Raw genomic sequence first — 18,253 nt, 5'->3', positions numbered from 1 at the left:
GATTAAGAGCATGCTGTCTTGCATTAGAGATTTCTTTCATCCTTGTGACAAATATTGTAAGGTGTGAGCTGTTGCAGAAAGCAGCAGCTTGACCGATGTTGCACAAGCTGTGCAATACGTTGTTGCACATCCTGTTGGTGGCTACCGTTGTTTTGAGGGCAAAATGACTTTAAACCACCAGTTGGGTGTGACAATGAAAGGTTGTAACTGTAGGCAGTAGTTAAAATACTCAATGTTCAACATATTATTATTTTTATCAACAGCGATCATGTTGGCTACACAGCTTTGTTTTTATTTTTTTGTCTTGTTGGAATCACCTTCATCTATTTAAAAACTACCCTTTCTGCTCACAAAACTCCTCCGATTCACTTTAGTTCCATCTCACTTCACACATTGAATACTTGAATGTTGTGTTACCTTTTTGTTGGTGCTTTTTTTTTGTCTTTTTAAGCAGGTTTTTAATGCAGAGAAATGCCTCGAAATCCTCCTCCCTCCACATTCCTCTTAACCCTTTAGAGATTTTTTCCCCCTAACCATAGCATACTAATACTAACTTTGCAGGCTTTGCTATCATCAGCATGTCTGTGTGGTTCTCTCAAACATAAATGTAAACACTCTCACGCTCACACACACACACACCCTAACAATCGCTTAGCTCATTCCAAATGAATCTCCAGTTCTGGTTAACATGTTAAATCATGCATTAACATGGCGCTTGGAGTGCCGTCTCCACCATGGCTGTGTAACAGGAGCGGAGTGGTACTCCTTTTCACAGCTTACGGGGAGGCGAGGAACTCTTGGGGAGTGGGGGAAAGAAGAGGGAGGGTGGGGTGGCTAAGACTAGGCCAGGTCTGGTTTGGTTTTTTTGATGTGGTTGTGGAAGCCTAAACATGACTCCAGACTCAGGCTGACCATTGAACAGTCACAGGTTTGACTCAGAGGTCAAACTGCTGTCAGTGGGAATTTGTTTCTGTCTGCTGAACAACAATGCAAAGTGTCTCGATCCGGGAATCAGAGGGAAAAAGAACGAAAAGGGATTCAGGAATTTCACGTCCACAGACAGAAACCTAATGATCTGCCATCTTTATCACCTCTGTTCAGACGGCTCTGTACGTTTTCCTGGGTGGTTTTTCTGCCTGTGGAGGTCTTGCTTTCAGGGGTATTCTTGCTTCCATTGTGGTGTTACTAACAGTAATCATCAAACACATCATTGAAACATCTCTCTCATTGTGGAATCACATGGAGCTACTTGATCCATTCCCTCACCCACTCACTCTCACACATAACCCAGCTTCACCAAAAATAAACCAAATCCAATCCTTTACTTTCGGCTCCCGACGATTTTTAGACTTCCTAGGTAACATTTTCATGCCTTGTTCCTCCTTCCACCTCCTCCGCCCTTCTCACCCACCCTCCCTTTTTTACCATATCCACTTCCAGGACAGGAAATTCTTCAAAGGATTCTTTTCAAAAGTAAGTTATTGCTTTGTGTGTCTGAGTGTGTTTCTCTTTATTATTAGCATCATCATTATTATTATTATTTTTCTTCCTCTCACACTTCACCCTTTGATCACATCTGAAGGCTGGAAGAAAACACACAAACACACGCGTTCATAATACAGGGGGAATCTGTCTGGGGAGAGACAAACGTAATGATGCATGTGGCTGTGAGCAGGTGGGGCGGTTTAGGCTGGGGCAGGGCACTTTTCTGTTGTGTGTTTGTGTGTGTGTGGTATTAACATGCGTGACTCTCTCCCTTCAGCTCTTCTTCCTTGAACCAAGAATAGAACAATGAACAGTTTTTTGTGAATGAACATTTCCTTGTTTATTGTTGTTGTTCTAACCAATGGGGTTCACTGTCAAATGCATCAGGGCACAAAAATCTCATATTTCTTCTTTGCTTTAAATTTGGGTCCTACGGTGTGACACCCCCCCCCCCCCCCCGAAAAAAAAAAAAAAAAAAAGCAACAACTCCTGACTTGTCTTCTCTTTTGTCTTTTTACCTGCTGGTTTCTATGTATTTACAGGTGTGTGTGTGTGTGTGTGTGTGTGTGTGTGTGTGTGTGTGTGTGTGTGTGTGTGTGTTGACTGATATATATATATATTTTTTTTCTTCCTTACCCCTCTATGAGAAGGTTCCAAGGAATAACACAAAGGGAAGTAATCTTGAGGCATGTGGAAAGACTGAAAAAGTTTCCTTGTTTCTTAACTTATTCCATCCCTGTCGTGTGTTTTCCAGGCTGGGAAGAAGCCTGTGCGAGCTGTGTTGTGGGTGTCGGCAGATGGTCTTCGTGTTGTAGACGACAAAACAAAGGTAATGAGTCCCTCCGGTCGCCTGTCACACCTTGATCAAAAGGAAAGAACAGTCGGAGGAATTACGAGTAGCTTTAGCAGCTGTAAAGGTGGAAGCTGCTGAGCTTCAGCAGTGAATAAGATAAGCTACTACAATTGTAGCCTAGTGACCTCCAAAAGGCAGATCACTGGAAATATGTACTTAGTGCACCTGTAGATAAGATTCAGGTAAACAGGGTCATATTACAGGTTCCACTGACACCTGCTGGAAGTAACTGGTACTGCATGCATCAGTTTGTTGCCAGACAACAGCCTCAGACTGCCAGTGCTGATGGTCTTTTGTGGTTTCTGTGGAGATTATAACATGGAAAAGAAACTACATTTTTCCCATCTATTTTTCTTTGTGCCATTGATTACTAATAAACCCTTTGCTAGCAATTTCATGCAGGTGAGCACAGAATGTAGTTTAACATAAATTTAAGTTAAATGCACCATGCATGTGTTAGGTGAGTTAACTATGCACTGCATGTAACTTGACTAATTTCGGTTTTCCTAACATTTTTCTAGCTAACAATTTACTTCTTGGGGATAATTGTTAAAGAATGCTACTAAGCTGGTTTTTAAATATTTTAAATGAGAAATAATGAAGGAGTAGAACATTTCCTTTTGTGGAAAATAACTGTAATTTGTGAGAAAGTACTGCTAAGAAGTTCTGCATGTACTGTACTACCCCTGTTGATCTTGTCTTTTCTATAATTATATTGCCATTTGTCTAGATTATGCTTTATTAGAATTAATGTATTAACTGTGGCAAGCTTCCTTCCAAGCGTCCTTCTGAAGCTGGATGTAATTAGTTCCATCTTTTTGGGCTCGTTTTCATTCAGTTATTATTTACTGTGAACATTTTCAGCCCATGTTTTCAAATGGTAACAGAGTGTCTTAACTACAGGTGTTTATTTATATAGCACCAAAGCAGCAACAATATTAAATACAAAGCACCTTGCATGCAGACTAGAGCAGCCAGGTATCAAACCACTAACCTTCCGATTATTAGATGACCTGCTCTACCCCCTGAGCTACAGACACTCCAGTTTTGGAAAATTTGGAGTGGCTGAGAGAATCTTGATGATCAGAAAACCTCCTTTGAGCAATAAAATCACGGCATCAAAAAATAATAAGGTTGTGTGTGTTTTTTGCAGGACCTGATTCTGGACCAGACAATAGAGAAGGTGTCATTCTGCGCTCCAGACAGGAATTTTGAGCGGGCATTCTCTTACATCTGCAGGGATGGCACCACACGACGCTGGATCTGCCATTGTTTTATGGCCATTAAAGACTCAGTAAGGACTCCTTTTTGTAACTGCAGTTCTATTTTCCTGATTCATAATCACTGACAGTGAACATTAAAAATGTTGGAGTTCATATTCAGAGGTGTACGATTAACCTTTTTTTAAAAGACCGTCATATCCCTGAATCACTTAGGTTAGATGGCCGTTTTGACATCATGCACTTCAGTGTGCTTTTTGAATTGTTTCTCTCAGGGAGAGCGTCTCAGTCACGCTGTGGGTTGTGCGTTCGCTGCTTGCCTGGAACGAAAACAGAAACGGGAAAAGGAGTGTGGGGTCACGGCAACCTTTGACACTAACAGAACCACTTTCACCCGCGAGGGCTCCTTTCGTGTTACTACAGCAACAGAGGCAGCAGAGCGGGAAGAAGTCATGAGGCAGCTACAAGATGCTAAAAAAGGTCTGTATCTAGTTGTGTTTTTCCCCGTCCTCAGGATTAGATCGACCGGCTTGTCTTCCACACAATTTAAAAAAAGGTTTAATAGTTTATTGACTTTTTAAAAGTTTATGATTATATTTTAAATGAGATGTATGATAAACCAGCACAGCTCGAATCAGCATATAGTAGTTTGATGCTGCTTTACATAACCTCTTTCTTTTACAAAGCCATGGCAGCAGATTAGCGGCTCCTTAAAATGCCTTAAATGTACAATAGTTAATATATAACCATTCATTTGAAAGTTTCCCCCTCACACCAGTCTCAGATTTGTAATTTGACTCAGAAGGTCGCTGCAAAGCACCCAAAAAAAAGAAAACATCAAAAGAAGATGAAGGATAGGCAACTATCCTTAGATAGATGTAGATATGATTAAAAAGCATGACTGATTAAATCGGCAGATGCCACAAGCTTTAATTTGTTTGTGATTTCTTACCACTGCAGAGGCCTGTTGTCTAAATGTTGCGCATCTCTTACAGCAGAGACAGAAGTGAAGGTTGCTGGGAACTCTGCAGCGAGTGTGACAAACTCGTCAGTCCACCAGACGGGCGGTTCACCGTCCCCCTCATCGTCCCCGCCTCTTTCAGTGCCCATGCTGGGACCTCAGGCGATACCCCGCAGACACGCACCAGTTGAGATTCTCCACAGGCAGAGCTCCTTCAGAGGCTTCCCGGCACTCAGTCAGAAGACATCTCCCTTCAAACGACAGCAGTCACTGCGCATGAATGACCTGCCCTCCACTATGCAGCGCAAGTCTGACTTCCCCATGAAAAACACAGGTGAGTCCAACTGTTACTGCCCTTGCAAATATGCACAATAAAATACTTCTACCATGTTCTTATAGCATATAAGCTTATGTTGACCTTTACCTCTTTTCTAATGTGCACCTCCTCCAGTCCTTGAGTTAGAAGGAGAAGGTGACAGCATCAGTTCACTGTGTACTCAGATCGCCACGGCCTTCAGTGGACCGCCAGAGGATCCCTTCTCTTCAGCGCCGATGCCTAAACCGGCTTCATCCCCACAGTCTCCTGTAGCACCGGGTAAAAACCTGTAAAACTTTCCGATCAGCTGTGTGTACTGTGAGAAGATCTGAATGAATCTACATTTAAATAAATAAATTTAAAAAAAAAAGTAGTAGAGAAATAACTTTGCTGTTTACTGGTAAAAGGTTATATTTAGTTAGATCCTGTTGCAAGTTAAAGATTATTTTTAATACTAAACACACAATTAAGTGAAAACAGATAAGATGCTTAAAGTGGACCTATTATGTTTGTTTCATTTTTTAAATTAAATAATTTTTATTATTTGACTATACTAGAGTAGCTCTGTATGATTCACAGCTCAAAATAATTGTTATGTATCAAACCATTTTAGCTCTTTTCCGCTTCCTTTTAATCTAAATGTATTCTAATTGGATGCCTCTTGTAATCAGAAGGGTTGATCAGCAAGCGAGCAGAGCTGTGCGACTGAGAAGGCCTTATTAGGGATGGTCAACAAGGCATTTTCAACTTGTTGATGCTGCTCACTGGATGTTTTATATTTTTGGACCATTCTCTGTAAACCCTAGAGATGGTCATGTAGAAAAATGTCAGTAGATCAGCAGTTTCTGAAATGCTCAGACCAGTCTGTCTGGCACCAACAGCCATGCCAGGTTCAGTCACTGAACTCTGTCATCATATGACAAAACACAAGAAAAAGTATAATAGGTCCACTTTAACTATTTGTTTTTTTTATGGTTTAGCTCAATCAGCTGGTGATTTTGCATTTGCCAACTCGGGGAAATATAGAAGCACACACTAAAACCCTGGTTATTCACTTTTATGATCAGTGTTGTTTATTTCTCACAGTTTGGCTGAATTTCCCTGTAATTCTGCTCTGTAGAAGTTCAGCCAGCTTCCAATAACTTGATGAATGTGTTGCTTGCAGTTTAAATTTGCAGTTGGAGAATGTGTGGCTGCTCATATTTTCTCATAACTTAGTGAATAACATTTATTTTGCGTGCAGTTTATGCCTCATTAGACTGCTAATTAAATGCAGAGTAACATTGTGCATGTCCAATGGACATCATCCATTGCACAGGCTTGCTTGTACTAGCTTCTGTCTCTTATTTGCTTTAGTGAATGGCACAACTCCTGCCTTCCCTGCTGCCACTACTGCTAACCCCTCAGTTCTCCCCCCTGCTCTGCCCGCTCGAGAAACTAACCCATGGGCTAAAAGCCCTGCAGGTGCAACGGCCTCTGCACAGACAGGTAAGCAGCTCATCAGAGGGTTTGGATTGAGAGTTAAAATTCAATATAATTCTTATAAGATCAGTCTAATGTGATGAGCAGTTTTTGCTAGTTAAACTGAATATGTGGGAAGAAGACAAGATTTGATCAAACCATTCAAATTTGTATGGCTTGCTTAAAAGGTGGTGTGGATTACTACAGATTAGCACATAGTAGGATCTGTCTTCTCTAAGGAAGAAGTGATTTTTATTAGAGTAGTCCCTAAAACATCTTGTCTTGCTATAGAACTGCTCTCCTAAATAGTACAACCCAGTAACTAAAGGTCAGATGTGGGGTAAGTTAGCAGCCCCCGGTTATTTAAAGCAGATACAGGTGAGGTATCCAAATCTTTTGTAGCACTTTAGAGCAAGAGAACAGGGTGGGATTGTGATAAATAAAGATTTTAAAAATCAGACTAAGAATGAATGCATTCATGGATCATTTAACTCAAGGATTAAACTTGGAAAAAGTGTTTTTCTTTCAGGTCTTTAAAAGGTTCTTCTTCATTCTTGCTCACAGATATCAGTAGCACGATCAACTTTTATTTTGCCTGATACTCTTTTTGCCTGCCTTTGCTTCTGTCTCACTGTTGCAGTGTCTCGTGTTTTTTCTGGTTAAATGTTGGGTCGAGACTCATTCTTGTACTTTCTGCTGACAGGAGGTGACTGGTCAGCTCCTACTCCAGTGATCGTAGTGCCCCCCACGTCTTCTCCAGCTATTTCCTCCCACAAACGCACACCTTCAGAAGCAGACCGGTGGTTAGAAGAAGTTTCCAAATCTGTCCGAGCCCCGCAGCCCAATCCAATCCTGGCAACTGCCTCGCCTCCTCCCCAGCCGTTCGTTGCCCCTGTGCCGATGCCCGTGGCTTCTGTACCTTCTGGTCCCCCAGTGGCTTTTTTGCCCTCTATACCCCCTCCTGTGCCCATGTTGCCCCCTCGCCAGCCTGCCTTCCACGCTCAGGCTCCAGCCTCCCACCCGATGGCTAATGGGCTGCCGTTCCCTCAGCCCAGCGTTCCTGTGTTTGGCATCACTCCTTCACAGATGGTGGCTAATGTGTTTGGCTCAGCCACACAACCCCAGCCGTTTCCCGGCCCGGTCTCCACGACACCCCAGCATGACGCTCAGCCTGTCAGTAACATCAGCCCATTCATCAAGCCTCCGCAGTCCACCACGGCAATCCCCGCTCCCCAGCAGCCATCCAGTGACAGTGTGACCTTTAACGGGGCGGACAGCTGGGCTGCTCCATCTCGAATCGCTCCATCCTCCCCATCCACACAGCCTCCCCCGCAGCAGGAAGATGCCTTTGAGGCCCAGTGGGCAGCCCTGGAGGGCCGCTCACGCCAACGCACCACACCCTCCCCCACAAATCCCTTCTCTACTGAGCTACAAAAAACCTTTGAGATCCAGCTCTGAACACTAAGATTGAAGTTAGAAAGAACTGGACGTTAAGGACTTGGATTGGTTGAATTGACTAGAGCTCAGAATGTTGTTCTGCCTCTCTCGCTCTGTTTTAGTGGAAAATCTCAGTGGGGGTGGGGGTGAAGCCTGTAGAGAACAGCGGGCAAATCAGAAGGGAGCAGAACCCTGCGTGACATTGAGAGAAGAATGCAAAAAAACAAAAATGAAAAACAGGGTGTATCCCCCTTCTCCCCCTCCCTGAGGCATTTCATTGGCATTGTCTGTATTATTTTGTTTCTGCTGTGGAGCGCAAGGTCGTCATAACTCTGTGGAATATCTGTGCCGAGCCACTCCCCGCAGCTCCTCCACCTTCCCCAGGTGTGGCAGCTTCCTTCACTACCCCAGGTGTGGCAGCTCCCTTTCACAAAGTCCAGTTCCTAGCGCCCCCTGTTGGCATGACAGAGGAATGCAGCAGTACTGAGAGAACTCAGCTTCCAGAATCTTAAGAATAGAGCGAGACGATGCCAAAATCTTTATTTTTATGCATTAAGTATATTTTAAATAGCTTTGGAATCTAACAGAAGAGTTGTAAGTAATCTTGCCAAAGGCACAGGCTAGCTACAATGAATCGAGTTTATGTTTGTGTATACAAGAAATGATCGTATATATTATACAAAAAAAATATATCTATAAAGAATCTATACTGTACACAAAGCTCACGGCAGTGCTAATTTTTAATGTGATGTAAAGAGATTTTGTGAAGGGACAGCTGCTTTACTTTTGTGTTTATTTGTTTTATTTTTGAAGACAAGTCTCTTTATTGCCATCTGTTGCATCCCGTGATTGATTGTTGCTGCAATGATACCCTATTTACAGTGAGATGCTTTACATCCAATGTGGACCTAGCGATGGTGGTGGTGCCCGACTGGTTGCCTCTCTTACCTGTGCTCAGTTTTTGACAGTTTAACTTCTTCTTCTGTCTTTATTGTCATTATTTTTATTTTCATTTTGTGTGGTAACTATCTTATTTGTTTTTATTTAACACTGTAGGATGTGTCATCTTGTTTTTAATCCACCTCTTTATTTTTTTTAAGTTTTAAGTTGGTAATTTTAGTTCTTTTTTTTTTCTTTTTAAAAAAAGTTTTTTTATGCACAAGCACTAAAGTAGATGATTCGACATCACCTCCCAGGTGACCTCAATCGCCGACGGTTTGTCAGTTGTGGTACTGTAGGATCTGAGAAGCTGCATGCTGACTTACCCTGACCTCCGTTAGACGGCTGTTGTTCTGACGGGCAGCAGAAAAATGCAGGGAGATATTAATGGTTTCTCTCACTGTCTGATTTTTTTTTTCTTCTCTCTGTCATGTTTTATTTTTTTAAATCAAACCTGTGAATATGATCTATTCTCTGATCTATTTTTCCATTTTGTAATTATTTCATTACTTCGTTCCACTTCTTTGGAAAAATACTGAAGCTAAAAGATTGAATAAATTTATGGTGGTAGAGGAAAAAGTGGTGTGTGTTCTTGATTATAAGTAATATACACTATGTGAGAAATCTCTTAACACGAATGACTAATTATGAACTTCTTAAATAATTAAGTGAAATTATATTCATAGATTTATTTAAAAAGAAAAAGAAGAATATTAATTGGTTTCAGGTTGTAAAATTGATAATTTGTCATTTTTTTTTGTATGATTAAAAATCATGTCTTTGATTTAATGGGTAGTTGTCAAAAAAAACCAAAAAAAACAAAACATACTCTTTTAGCAATTAGTTGCCACTGTACCAATGTAATATTAAATATTAATTACAGAAATGTGTGAAAGCTGTTGGCAATCACCTTACAAGTGCTCGCACCCAATCAGCACTGCCAGAGAGCTAAAATTCTATGGGCTTCAGTGGTCTGTTGTTATTGGTCCATCCCCCCAACAGGTGGCGCTGCAGCTTCATATAAATGCACTCTGGAAGAGATGGACGAGCACAGCAAACAAGTGTACATGTGAGATAAAGTGGCGTTGTGTTGTTTGAAAGTGCAAAGGTAAGCTGCAGAATACGTGGGATGATATGTACGTGTGCTACTTTGCGCTTAAAAATTAGCGTCCAGGTTGCATTTAAGAACGTATTGGGGCTGAAGAGCTCACAAGCTAACCGGTTAGCTCCAGCAGCTAACCAAGCTAACGTTGATTAAACTTTGCTTTGACTAAACTGGAGGACAGTAAACGGGATTAGAGGCAGAACGTAATTCGCGGTACGCCTTGCATTTAAAAGTGATAGACATTTGAAGAACTGAATTTGTCGATGTTTATTTCTGCTAAAGCTACGTCGCAGAGGGAAGCTAGCAAAAGTTGTGTTAACAAACGGTATAGTAACAGCTGGCTGCTCACCTGATCGAGAGGTGTTTGCTCTTTGTAACAACTAACAATAGCTGTTTTTTGCTGTGCAGTGATCTTATAACTCTAGCCTATCCTTACAAACCAGTGTCAGCTAAATTGACCGATGTTACGCTAAATTCGCCCTTGTTTTGTCCCCCAATTTCCCCAATAATCCTAATCCTGTTTTAGGACCCGAAAGGACACGTGCAAATATATAATGGCAGGATTACCATCAAGCGCTGCAGCTACTAACTATACATGAGTCACGCTTCATTTCTTTTTATTTTGTAGGAAAATGGGAGCAAATGTTTACTGTAACATGTATTGCTTGGAAGACGGCATCTGGTCTGACCACCTTTATTCTTAAGTAAATTCGGAACTCTCTTAGTCAGGCTTTGTTGTCATTTCTGTAAATATTCTTCAGACATAGTTTTGTTCTTGAAGGACATTCAAAGCTCTTATTTGGATTTTGGCTGCGTGGTGTTCAAGTCTGTCAAGATAATCCCACACTGCTTCAATGTTAAGGACAAAACATGACTACTAGTTTTCAATTGTTTTGGGGTTTTTTTTTCTAACCACGTATGTTTTTATTGCACTGTCAGTGTGTTTCAGATGATTGTCATATTGAAAAATGAAGCCGTTGCCAAAAAGATCCTTTTTAGATGGCATTGAATGGTAGATCAAAATCTTTTGAAAATGAGTAAATTGCAGCTAATGTCTAAATTAAAACTTTGTATTACCTTAAAGATTGGACAACATATGGCTCAAGAGTGCTTAAAATTTACTACAAAGTCTGGCCTCTTGGAATAAAAAAATAACCAAACATGATTAACTTGGCCATTGATTTTCTGGATTTTGCATGTTGATGGGCAGAGATTGATGGTGTGAGGATTATCTGTCTGCTTTAAGACGGTAAAAACCTAGACATAGATCTGTTTATGAAGGGTATTTATAAAATAACCTGTCTTTGCTGGTTTTGTTCCAAAGATGCGCGTTGTCTGTCTAAATTGCAACAGCTGGGTTCACTGATGCAGGAAAGGTAGGTCATCTCCTTTGTTTTTGGTGGTGTTGTTTTTTTTTTTGTTTGTTTGTTTTCAATTTATTTTAACAGACAAGCTGAATAAAACTTGCAGATCGTCTACTGTGTTTTTGGCTCTAGGTTTGAACTTCAGACTGATTAGGATCATTACAAGTCAGCATGTCTCATCGAGGACCTTTAACCGCTGTCGTAACGGCAGTACTAGGGGCAACCTTGGGAGGGCTGCTCATATGGCGGGTGTATCGAACAAAAAGGAAAAGGTTACCTTCCATCCAGAAGGTCGCAGAGTCCTTGCACAATCTTGAGGAAAAGTCCACAGAGGTCACAGCTGTGGAGTGTACATGCATACAGCCGCCACATGTTGTGAAGGATGAATTTCAGACTGTACAGTGCCAGACCACACTTCCTGCCCGGATCCTGTCTTCTGATCACCTGCTGGGAATCAAACCAGTGATTGTGACCTCTGAAGAAGAGTGGCAGCAGTTGTGGCCAATAATGCAAAAAGAACTGTCAGTCTTCCCTGTGCTGGGATTTGACTGTGAATGGGTAAAGACCTCCGCCGTAAGAAATACCTTTTGCATGTTTTTCCATTTTTTTATTTATTTATTTATTTATTTATTTTTTTTAAAAAGGAGAAAAATCCACCTAAATGTAGAAGAATAATTGGCCATGGGGTTCAGGGTTCAGGTTGTGAGGAATTCCTACTTTTTCCCTAAAAGCTGACAACAAGATAAGATAACTCTTTGTCATTGCACAGTCATACATAATACAATGACATTGGAAAACTGCCCTACGTTGGCACTACATATAACACGATACGACACATCACAACGCAACACAACACAGTATATTAACTTAGTAATAAAAAAGAAGTGTATTAGTATTGCACACTGTTATTATTGCACATTAGACATGAGTCTATTTGTTCGGGTCCTCAGCAGCCTGAACCTCCTGCCAGACGGCAGCAGCTTAAACACCCGGTGTCCTGGGTGTGTACCGTCCCGTAGGATGCTGCGTCCCCTCTTAAGACAGCGAGTGCTGTACAGGTCCTTCAGGGAGGGAAGAGGATGTCCACTTAATTTTTTTTTTTTTTTTTTTTTTTTTTTTTTTTTTTGGGCCATATTGATGACCCTCTGGAGTGCCTTTCTATGTGCTGTGGTGCAGCTGGAGAACCACACACCGATGCAATATGTCAGTACACTTTCAATGGAGCAGCGGTAGAAGACTCCTTCAGGTCCATTTTTCTGAGGATTCTCAGAAAGTGGAGACGCTGTTGGGCCTTCTTTAAAACCGCAGAGATGTTAGAGCTCCATTGGAGGTCTGTGTCTATGTGCACAAGCCTTTTAGGATGTTGCTGTGGGCTTTATCCAGCGTGTTGTTTTTTTTGTTTTTTCTCCCCTCATTGCACATTTAATATGCTGTTCAAATCTGGGGAATACTGACTTTAAATCAGCATGGTTGAAGTCCCCAGCTATAATGTGCACTGCATTTGGATGGGAATTCTGCTGATTGCTCCTCCATGGCCGAGTTAGCATTAGCATCGGGTGGTACATACACGGCCGTTACCATGACAACAGTAAACTCGCGAGGCATGTAGATGGGTCTGCACTTCAGTCAAATATTCCAAATCCGGGGGACAATGGCTGTGTACAGTCTTTGTGTTTTTGCACCAGCTGTCATTGGTGTAGATGCATAAACCCCCTCCTTTGTTCTTGCCAACAACCAAACACCTTGAGCTTTACAAAACATTAATGACATTACACAATTGTGGTGGATTTCTTCCCTTTTAAGCATCATCCATTATCATCACCTCACACAACTGTCTCTGTGTTTTCTGACCCAGCTGCTGTTGTTTGGATACAGGTGTCTGCTAAAGGCAAAGCCGCTGTGGTCTCCTTGCTACAGATGGCCTCGTACTCGGGTCTGTGCATCCTGGTGAGGCTGTTGCCGTTTCGCAGCAGTCAGCAGCCTTTCCCGCACACATTAATGGAAGTTCTCAGAAACCCACACATTCTTAAAGTGGGAGTTGGTTGCTATGAAGATGGCAAGCGACTGACACGTGACTACGGCTTGTCGCTGACGTGTACGGTTGACCTGCGTCACCTTGCCTTGCGACAAAAGTAAAAAATAATTCTGCTCTTGCTTATAATTGAAACTATTTGTGTCAATTGCAAATACACACTTTTTCCTTTTCCTTTTTTTTTTTTTTTTTTTTTTTTTTTTTTTCTTCTTTCTCCCTTTTAGGCAAACTTCAGTAAGTAACGGCCTCAGTTTGAAGTCACTGGCAGCAGATGTGTTGAAAATCTCTCTAGACAAATCTCCAGAGGTGCGTTGCAGTGATTGGGAAGCAGATCAGTTGACAAAGGAGCAGGTGGGGATCTTACTGTATTGCAAATACTATACTTGTACAGACAAGACGCTGGTTTCTTCTGCCATGCCAAACTAATCGAACAAAAACATGTATTGTCAAAATAATTCTCTTTACCCCTTCGCTCGCTCCAGATGACTTATGCTGCTAGAGATGCCCAGGTTTCCATTGCTCTCTTCCTCCATCTCCTTGGCCTTCAGTCTGAAGCCAGTCCCGCCTCTTCCAGTGGGAGCTCTTACTCTGAGCTGGCCTCCCGCTGCCAGGGTCTGGTCGATGTGCCGTTCAAGGGCCAAGGAGATAGAGATGACAGGGCAGGTGATGGAGACAGGAAGAGGAGGACCAGGTCGTTAGGCTATGAAAACCCAGAGTCTGGAGATCAGCAAATCTCAGACCCTCGAAAGAATCACAAGAGGAAATCGCTGGGTGCCGGGTATTCCGCCAGGTGAGTGTTATTAATGACAAAGAAGCTCATTCTTAGATGAGGATGAGCAGTTGTTTGTTTTCCGCTCTTACTGTACAGTGAGTTTGGGACATCGTTTGCACAGGAAAATATGAATGTAAACTGCTTTATACTGTCTCTCTCTGCCTGTTCCAGGAAATCTCCCCTCTATGATAACTGTTTCCTCCATGCACCAGATGGCCAACCCCTGTGTACCTGTGACAAGAAAAAAGCCAAATGGTACCTTGATAAAGGAATAGGAGGTATGCTGGATAAAACCCTCTTTATTGCCTTTCAGCTGTCCTAAGTACAACCTAAATGTTTTTCCCTTTCATGTCGAGTCTCACTCCTTGCAGCCGCTGCACAGATCTCTCTTTATTTTCTTGGCTCTCAGTGACTCTCTTTAAACAGCCAGACTTGACGTGCGTTGCTGCACCTGCAACAGCTCCTTAGAATATCCTGTTTTACTTTCCTGTCTTTCTAATTTCATTTTTTTAAATTATTGTTGCTTTACATTTAGTTGGTTATTTATTGGTTCTGATGCTTATTCTAAGTATGAATGTTTGCAATTAGATGCTTAAATATTAATCAGGTTGCTGTAGACCACATCCTAGGGTTTCTGAGGTGTTTAGATTTACCCAGTAAGTTCTCGTTATACCTGGTGCACAGTGTCACGCTTGTCGGCAGCATTTCAAATAGGATTTGACTATGAAAAACTCTTAAATGAATATACAGTATTTGTGATTTTGTTTTTTGTATATACTAAAGGACTTGCTATGAGAAGGCAATGGTCAGGAGCATCCTTCCTTACAAAAAGCATGCTCTTAGTCATTACTTCACAGCAACATGAAGCCTGCTTTGATTTCAAACGTGCAATCCAGGGCATAGGTCAAGGGTCTTTTGTTTGTTTTTTCTTTGAAAGTGATAACTCAAAGAGGAAGTCAACGACGTGTGTTTACTGGAAGGCTCTGGAGTAGCACTAGTGGCCACCAGTATAAAGTGTATATATTTGTGCATTTTAAAAAAGTGTATTAGTATTAATAGTGTGAACTATACAATGTGGGTGGTTTTTGTTTTTTGGGTTGCTTTTTCTTCTCAAACTCTGTAAATACTGTCATGCATTTGCATCCCTGTGAGGTTCAAAGAATAGCCTGAAAACCCGATGCTGTTCTGTTTGTGATGCAGTGCTCGAGAGTGAAGAGCCTTTTATTGTGAGGCTGCTGTTTGAGCCGTCGGGACGTCCTGACTCGCAGCAGGATTACTACCTGACTGCCAAGGAGAATCTCTGTGTGGTCTGTGGAAAAGCAGATTCTTACATCAGGTTTGACACACTTATTCGCTTTGCAGTTGATTTATATTGAAGGTTTACTTAGAACTTGTTCTGCTTGTCTGATCTCAAGCACAGAACCAATAAAACAAACAAATTTTCTTGACAAATGGCAGTTTGTTCTGAACTTCAGAAGATCATTTGTGTTGTTTAAGTATAAATGTCTTATTTTGTGGTGCCACCAAATCACTGCAGACGTGATTAACATGCATCTTTGTTTGATCCTTAAGGAAAAATATTGTGCCGCATGAGTACAGACGGCATTTTCCCACAGAGATGAAGGACCACAACTCCCATGACATCCTGCTGCTGTGCACCAGCTGCCACGCTGCCTCCAATGTACACGACAGCTTCCTGAAACAGCAGCTGGCTGAAGAGTTTTCTGCCCCTCAGGGCTGCGAGGAGGGAGTTCGGATCTTTGAGGACTCTGATCGACGGAAAGTACGCTCGGCGGCTCGGGCTCTGCTCACTGCCGGGGAAGGACTCCCCGAACAACGGCGAGAGGAGCTGCAGGCTTTAATCAAGAGTTTCTTGAATTTGAATGACGAAGAGGGGGCGACGGAGGAAGCGCTGCAGCAAGCAGCCAATTTGGAGACTAAGTGAGTTTAAACTGATACGTGATCACACGTCAGTTATGGTTGTGTCTTAATGATACCTTAAATTATTTTAATACTTTAGCGTTTAGGTTTTAAGTAAAGCTGAGCACTGCTGATGTAACCAAGCAGTGACTGCAAAAAACCCATGAGCTACATCTCAGACTCTACAGGCCTGAGTTGGCATGTTGAATGTTAAAGCTGTGACAGGACAATTAAAAAAGAACAAGTATGGCTTGTTTGGAAGGACAGTCAGGAGCAAATCTCTTCTCGCTAACAAAAACGTGGCCGCATGGTTTGGGTTTGCAAAGTTGCATCTGAAAAAAACTACAAGACAAAAGAGTGTGCTTTGAATAGATGAGACTAAAGTGGGAGATGTTTGTCCATAATCGATGGACAATATCAACACAAATACCTTGTACAAACTATGAAGTGCAGTCGTGGAGGGGTGATGATTTGGGCTTGTTTTGCAGACCCAACACCTGAGGATTTTACAGTCGCTGAGTCAACCATGAACTTCTCTGTATACCAAATAACGTCAGATGTGAGGCCATCTGTCCAATAACTAAAGCTAGGCTGAAACAGTGTCATGCAACAGGACAACAAGCCCAGAGATTTTTAAGTGGTCAGATAACGAGAGAAATGCACAGATGTAAGACGAGTAAGGAATTTATTTATACTTCTTGTGAACCACTTGTGCAAAGATGTGTACTTGCCCATCACAGGCACAGTGAAACATAAGTGTACAGTCACATTTAACTTTACTTAGTCCCCAGTTCAAATATGCTAAGAAGCATTCATAATTTAACAGCCCACTCAGTGAACCAAATTATTGGTTGAGTCCTAATCATCACTGTACGTTTAAACAGCTGCATGTAGTATATCATGATCGTTTTTGCTAGTCTGCGCTCACTCTGACCGCTCTTCTCTCCTCTGAAGGATTTTAAACGAGGCGTACGTGCCTCACGGTCTGAAGGTGGTGCAAGCGCACGCTGAGCAAGGCCTGCGGGGACTGATGGTCCTGGAGCGTCGCTGGAGGCAGCATTTCCTCACCACCATGCAGCCTCGCCACCTCCCTCCTCTGTGGTCCATCGATCACAACCACAGAAAGTTACTTCGCAAATACGGAGAGGACCTGCCCATTAAACTCAACTGACTTTCCATCTCCAAGAAGGGCACGACTAGCCTCGCACCTGGATAGGAAACCTGGATTTTACTCTTTTACTTTGAAACTCAACAGCCACTCCATCAGTTTCTCCAACCTGCTTTTGCTTTTTTTTTTTTTTTTTTTTTTTAAGCGAGCACGTGAACGCACTAATTGAGCAGCAGGGATGGAAATGTTATAGTATGTGGCTGCTGTCAGGACCCCACTGGGCAAAGAACATTGATGCCAAATGCCAGTAAGAGTAACTGACCCTACCTGTAGAGAGAAATCTAGGTAAACCCTAACCTTACAATGTCGTGGACACGTTGTTCGCATGTGGACTTTTTTTATTTAACAAAACAAAAAACCAAACAATCATAAATCTTGAACAGATTTTTAGAAAAGGCTGCTGCCTGCTACTTTATTCTTGACCTCCAGCTCCACCCCCTGTGGGTCAGCAGCTTATTATGAATGATTTGCTTTGCAGAGAGATGGTTGTTTTTATAGGACCTTAAATTATTTGGCTCTCCGTCCAGTTTAAGTTTTCATTCTGTTGTCTGGTTTAGGTCAATAGATGATAACTGAATTTCCCTGGGAATGCCATGAAGATAAAATCCATCTTTGCTCCATTTCCTTTTTTCAAAGATGAGTTAGGCCTGAATGTATTGCGTCTGTGGTTTTGTACACATCGCAGCAGGGGAGACAAAATGTAAGTACAGTTGGCGTTTTTCACTTGGTCATTTATTTAAACTCCTGCTTATGTCGTGGTGCCGATTCTCCGGACGGCTGGGACCTCTCCATGGCGCGTGTGAACGTGCCTCTTAACCCCTAAACCTAACCGGAGACTGTGTCGGGACATGAGCTCGTTTCAGTTTAACAGCGACGTCGTTTCACAGATTCCAAACTGCACAGTAAAGAAAAGCTGCCAACTTGGACGTGAAGATAAATTACAAGATTTAACCCTCTGCAAAGCTTTAGAGTATAAGAAATTTACCTTATGGAAACAGCTGCATTATATTTATTCATGTTTTCCTGTGAATGATACAGTAAATAAGTGATGTTTATTAATCTTATGAGTTATTGAACACACCTATACCCTCCATCCACTCCCCACCCCCCGAAACAAGACACAGCCACATTCATTTGTTTATTTCTTACAAAATCACAGTTTAATAAATAGTCTGTAAAAATGAGTACAAAAGTGGTTTTCTTAACATTTCATATATGAA

General features: G+C 41.9%; 2 protein-coding genes across 9 annotated transcripts in view; both read left to right on the top strand.

Annotated features, from left to right (window-relative positions):
* Positions 1-7,956, top strand: part of numb (NUMB endocytic adaptor protein) — a 43,075-nt gene extending 35,119 nt beyond the window's left edge. Inside the window, exons 4-11 of one of the 6 annotated variants that reach the window (XM_040041401.1) lie at positions 1,441-1,473; positions 2,240-2,314; positions 3,492-3,632; positions 3,834-4,038; positions 4,557-4,853; positions 4,971-5,114; positions 6,192-6,323; positions 7,000-7,956. In XM_040041401.1, coding sequence (XP_039897335.1) covers positions 1,441-1,473; positions 2,240-2,314; positions 3,492-3,632; positions 3,834-4,038; positions 4,557-4,853; positions 4,971-5,114; positions 6,192-6,323; positions 7,000-7,754 — 1,782 coding nt within the window. In that variant the 3' untranslated portion in view covers positions 7,755-7,956. Of the gene's footprint in view, positions 1-1,440; positions 1,474-2,239; positions 2,315-3,491; positions 3,633-3,833; positions 4,039-4,553; positions 4,854-4,970; positions 5,115-6,191; positions 6,324-6,999 lie in introns of all 6 variants that reach the window. The other 5 variants (XM_040041400.1, XM_040041404.1, XM_040041402.1 and 2 more) reach the window with 5 other exon arrangements.
* A 1,686-nt stretch (positions 7,957-9,642) lies between these two features.
* Positions 9,643-18,217, top strand: exd2 (exonuclease 3'-5' domain containing 2). 3 transcript variants are annotated; one of them, XM_040041409.1, is made up of 10 exons: positions 9,643-9,780; positions 11,102-11,153; positions 11,274-11,699; positions 13,017-13,273; positions 13,398-13,524; positions 13,656-13,963; positions 14,117-14,223; positions 15,146-15,281; positions 15,518-15,886; positions 16,820-18,217. In XM_040041409.1, exons 3-10 carry the CDS (start codon positions 11,313-11,315, stop codon positions 17,034-17,036), a joined length of 1,908 nt encoding a protein of 635 aa, XP_039897343.1. In that variant the 5' UTR covers positions 9,643-9,780; positions 11,102-11,153; positions 11,274-11,312; the 3' UTR covers positions 17,037-18,217. The 3 variants fall into 3 exon arrangements, with proteins under 3 accessions (XP_039897343.1, XP_039897341.1, XP_039897342.1); XM_040041407.1 differs by having other exon boundaries at positions 11,274-11,714; XM_040041408.1 differs by lacking the exon at positions 9,643-9,780 and adding an exon at positions 9,813-9,990 and having other exon boundaries at positions 11,274-11,714.
* Positions 18,218-18,253: the final 36 nt, after the last annotated feature.

This window comes from Simochromis diagramma, unplaced genomic scaffold (assembly GCF_900408965.1).
Source record: "Simochromis diagramma unplaced genomic scaffold, fSimDia1.1 OVJJ01000304.1, whole genome shotgun sequence".
In the NCBI taxonomy this organism is placed as follows: domain Eukaryota; kingdom Metazoa; phylum Chordata; class Actinopteri; order Cichliformes; family Cichlidae; genus Simochromis; species Simochromis diagramma.
This window is presented reverse-complemented; position numbering and strand designations above follow the sequence as displayed.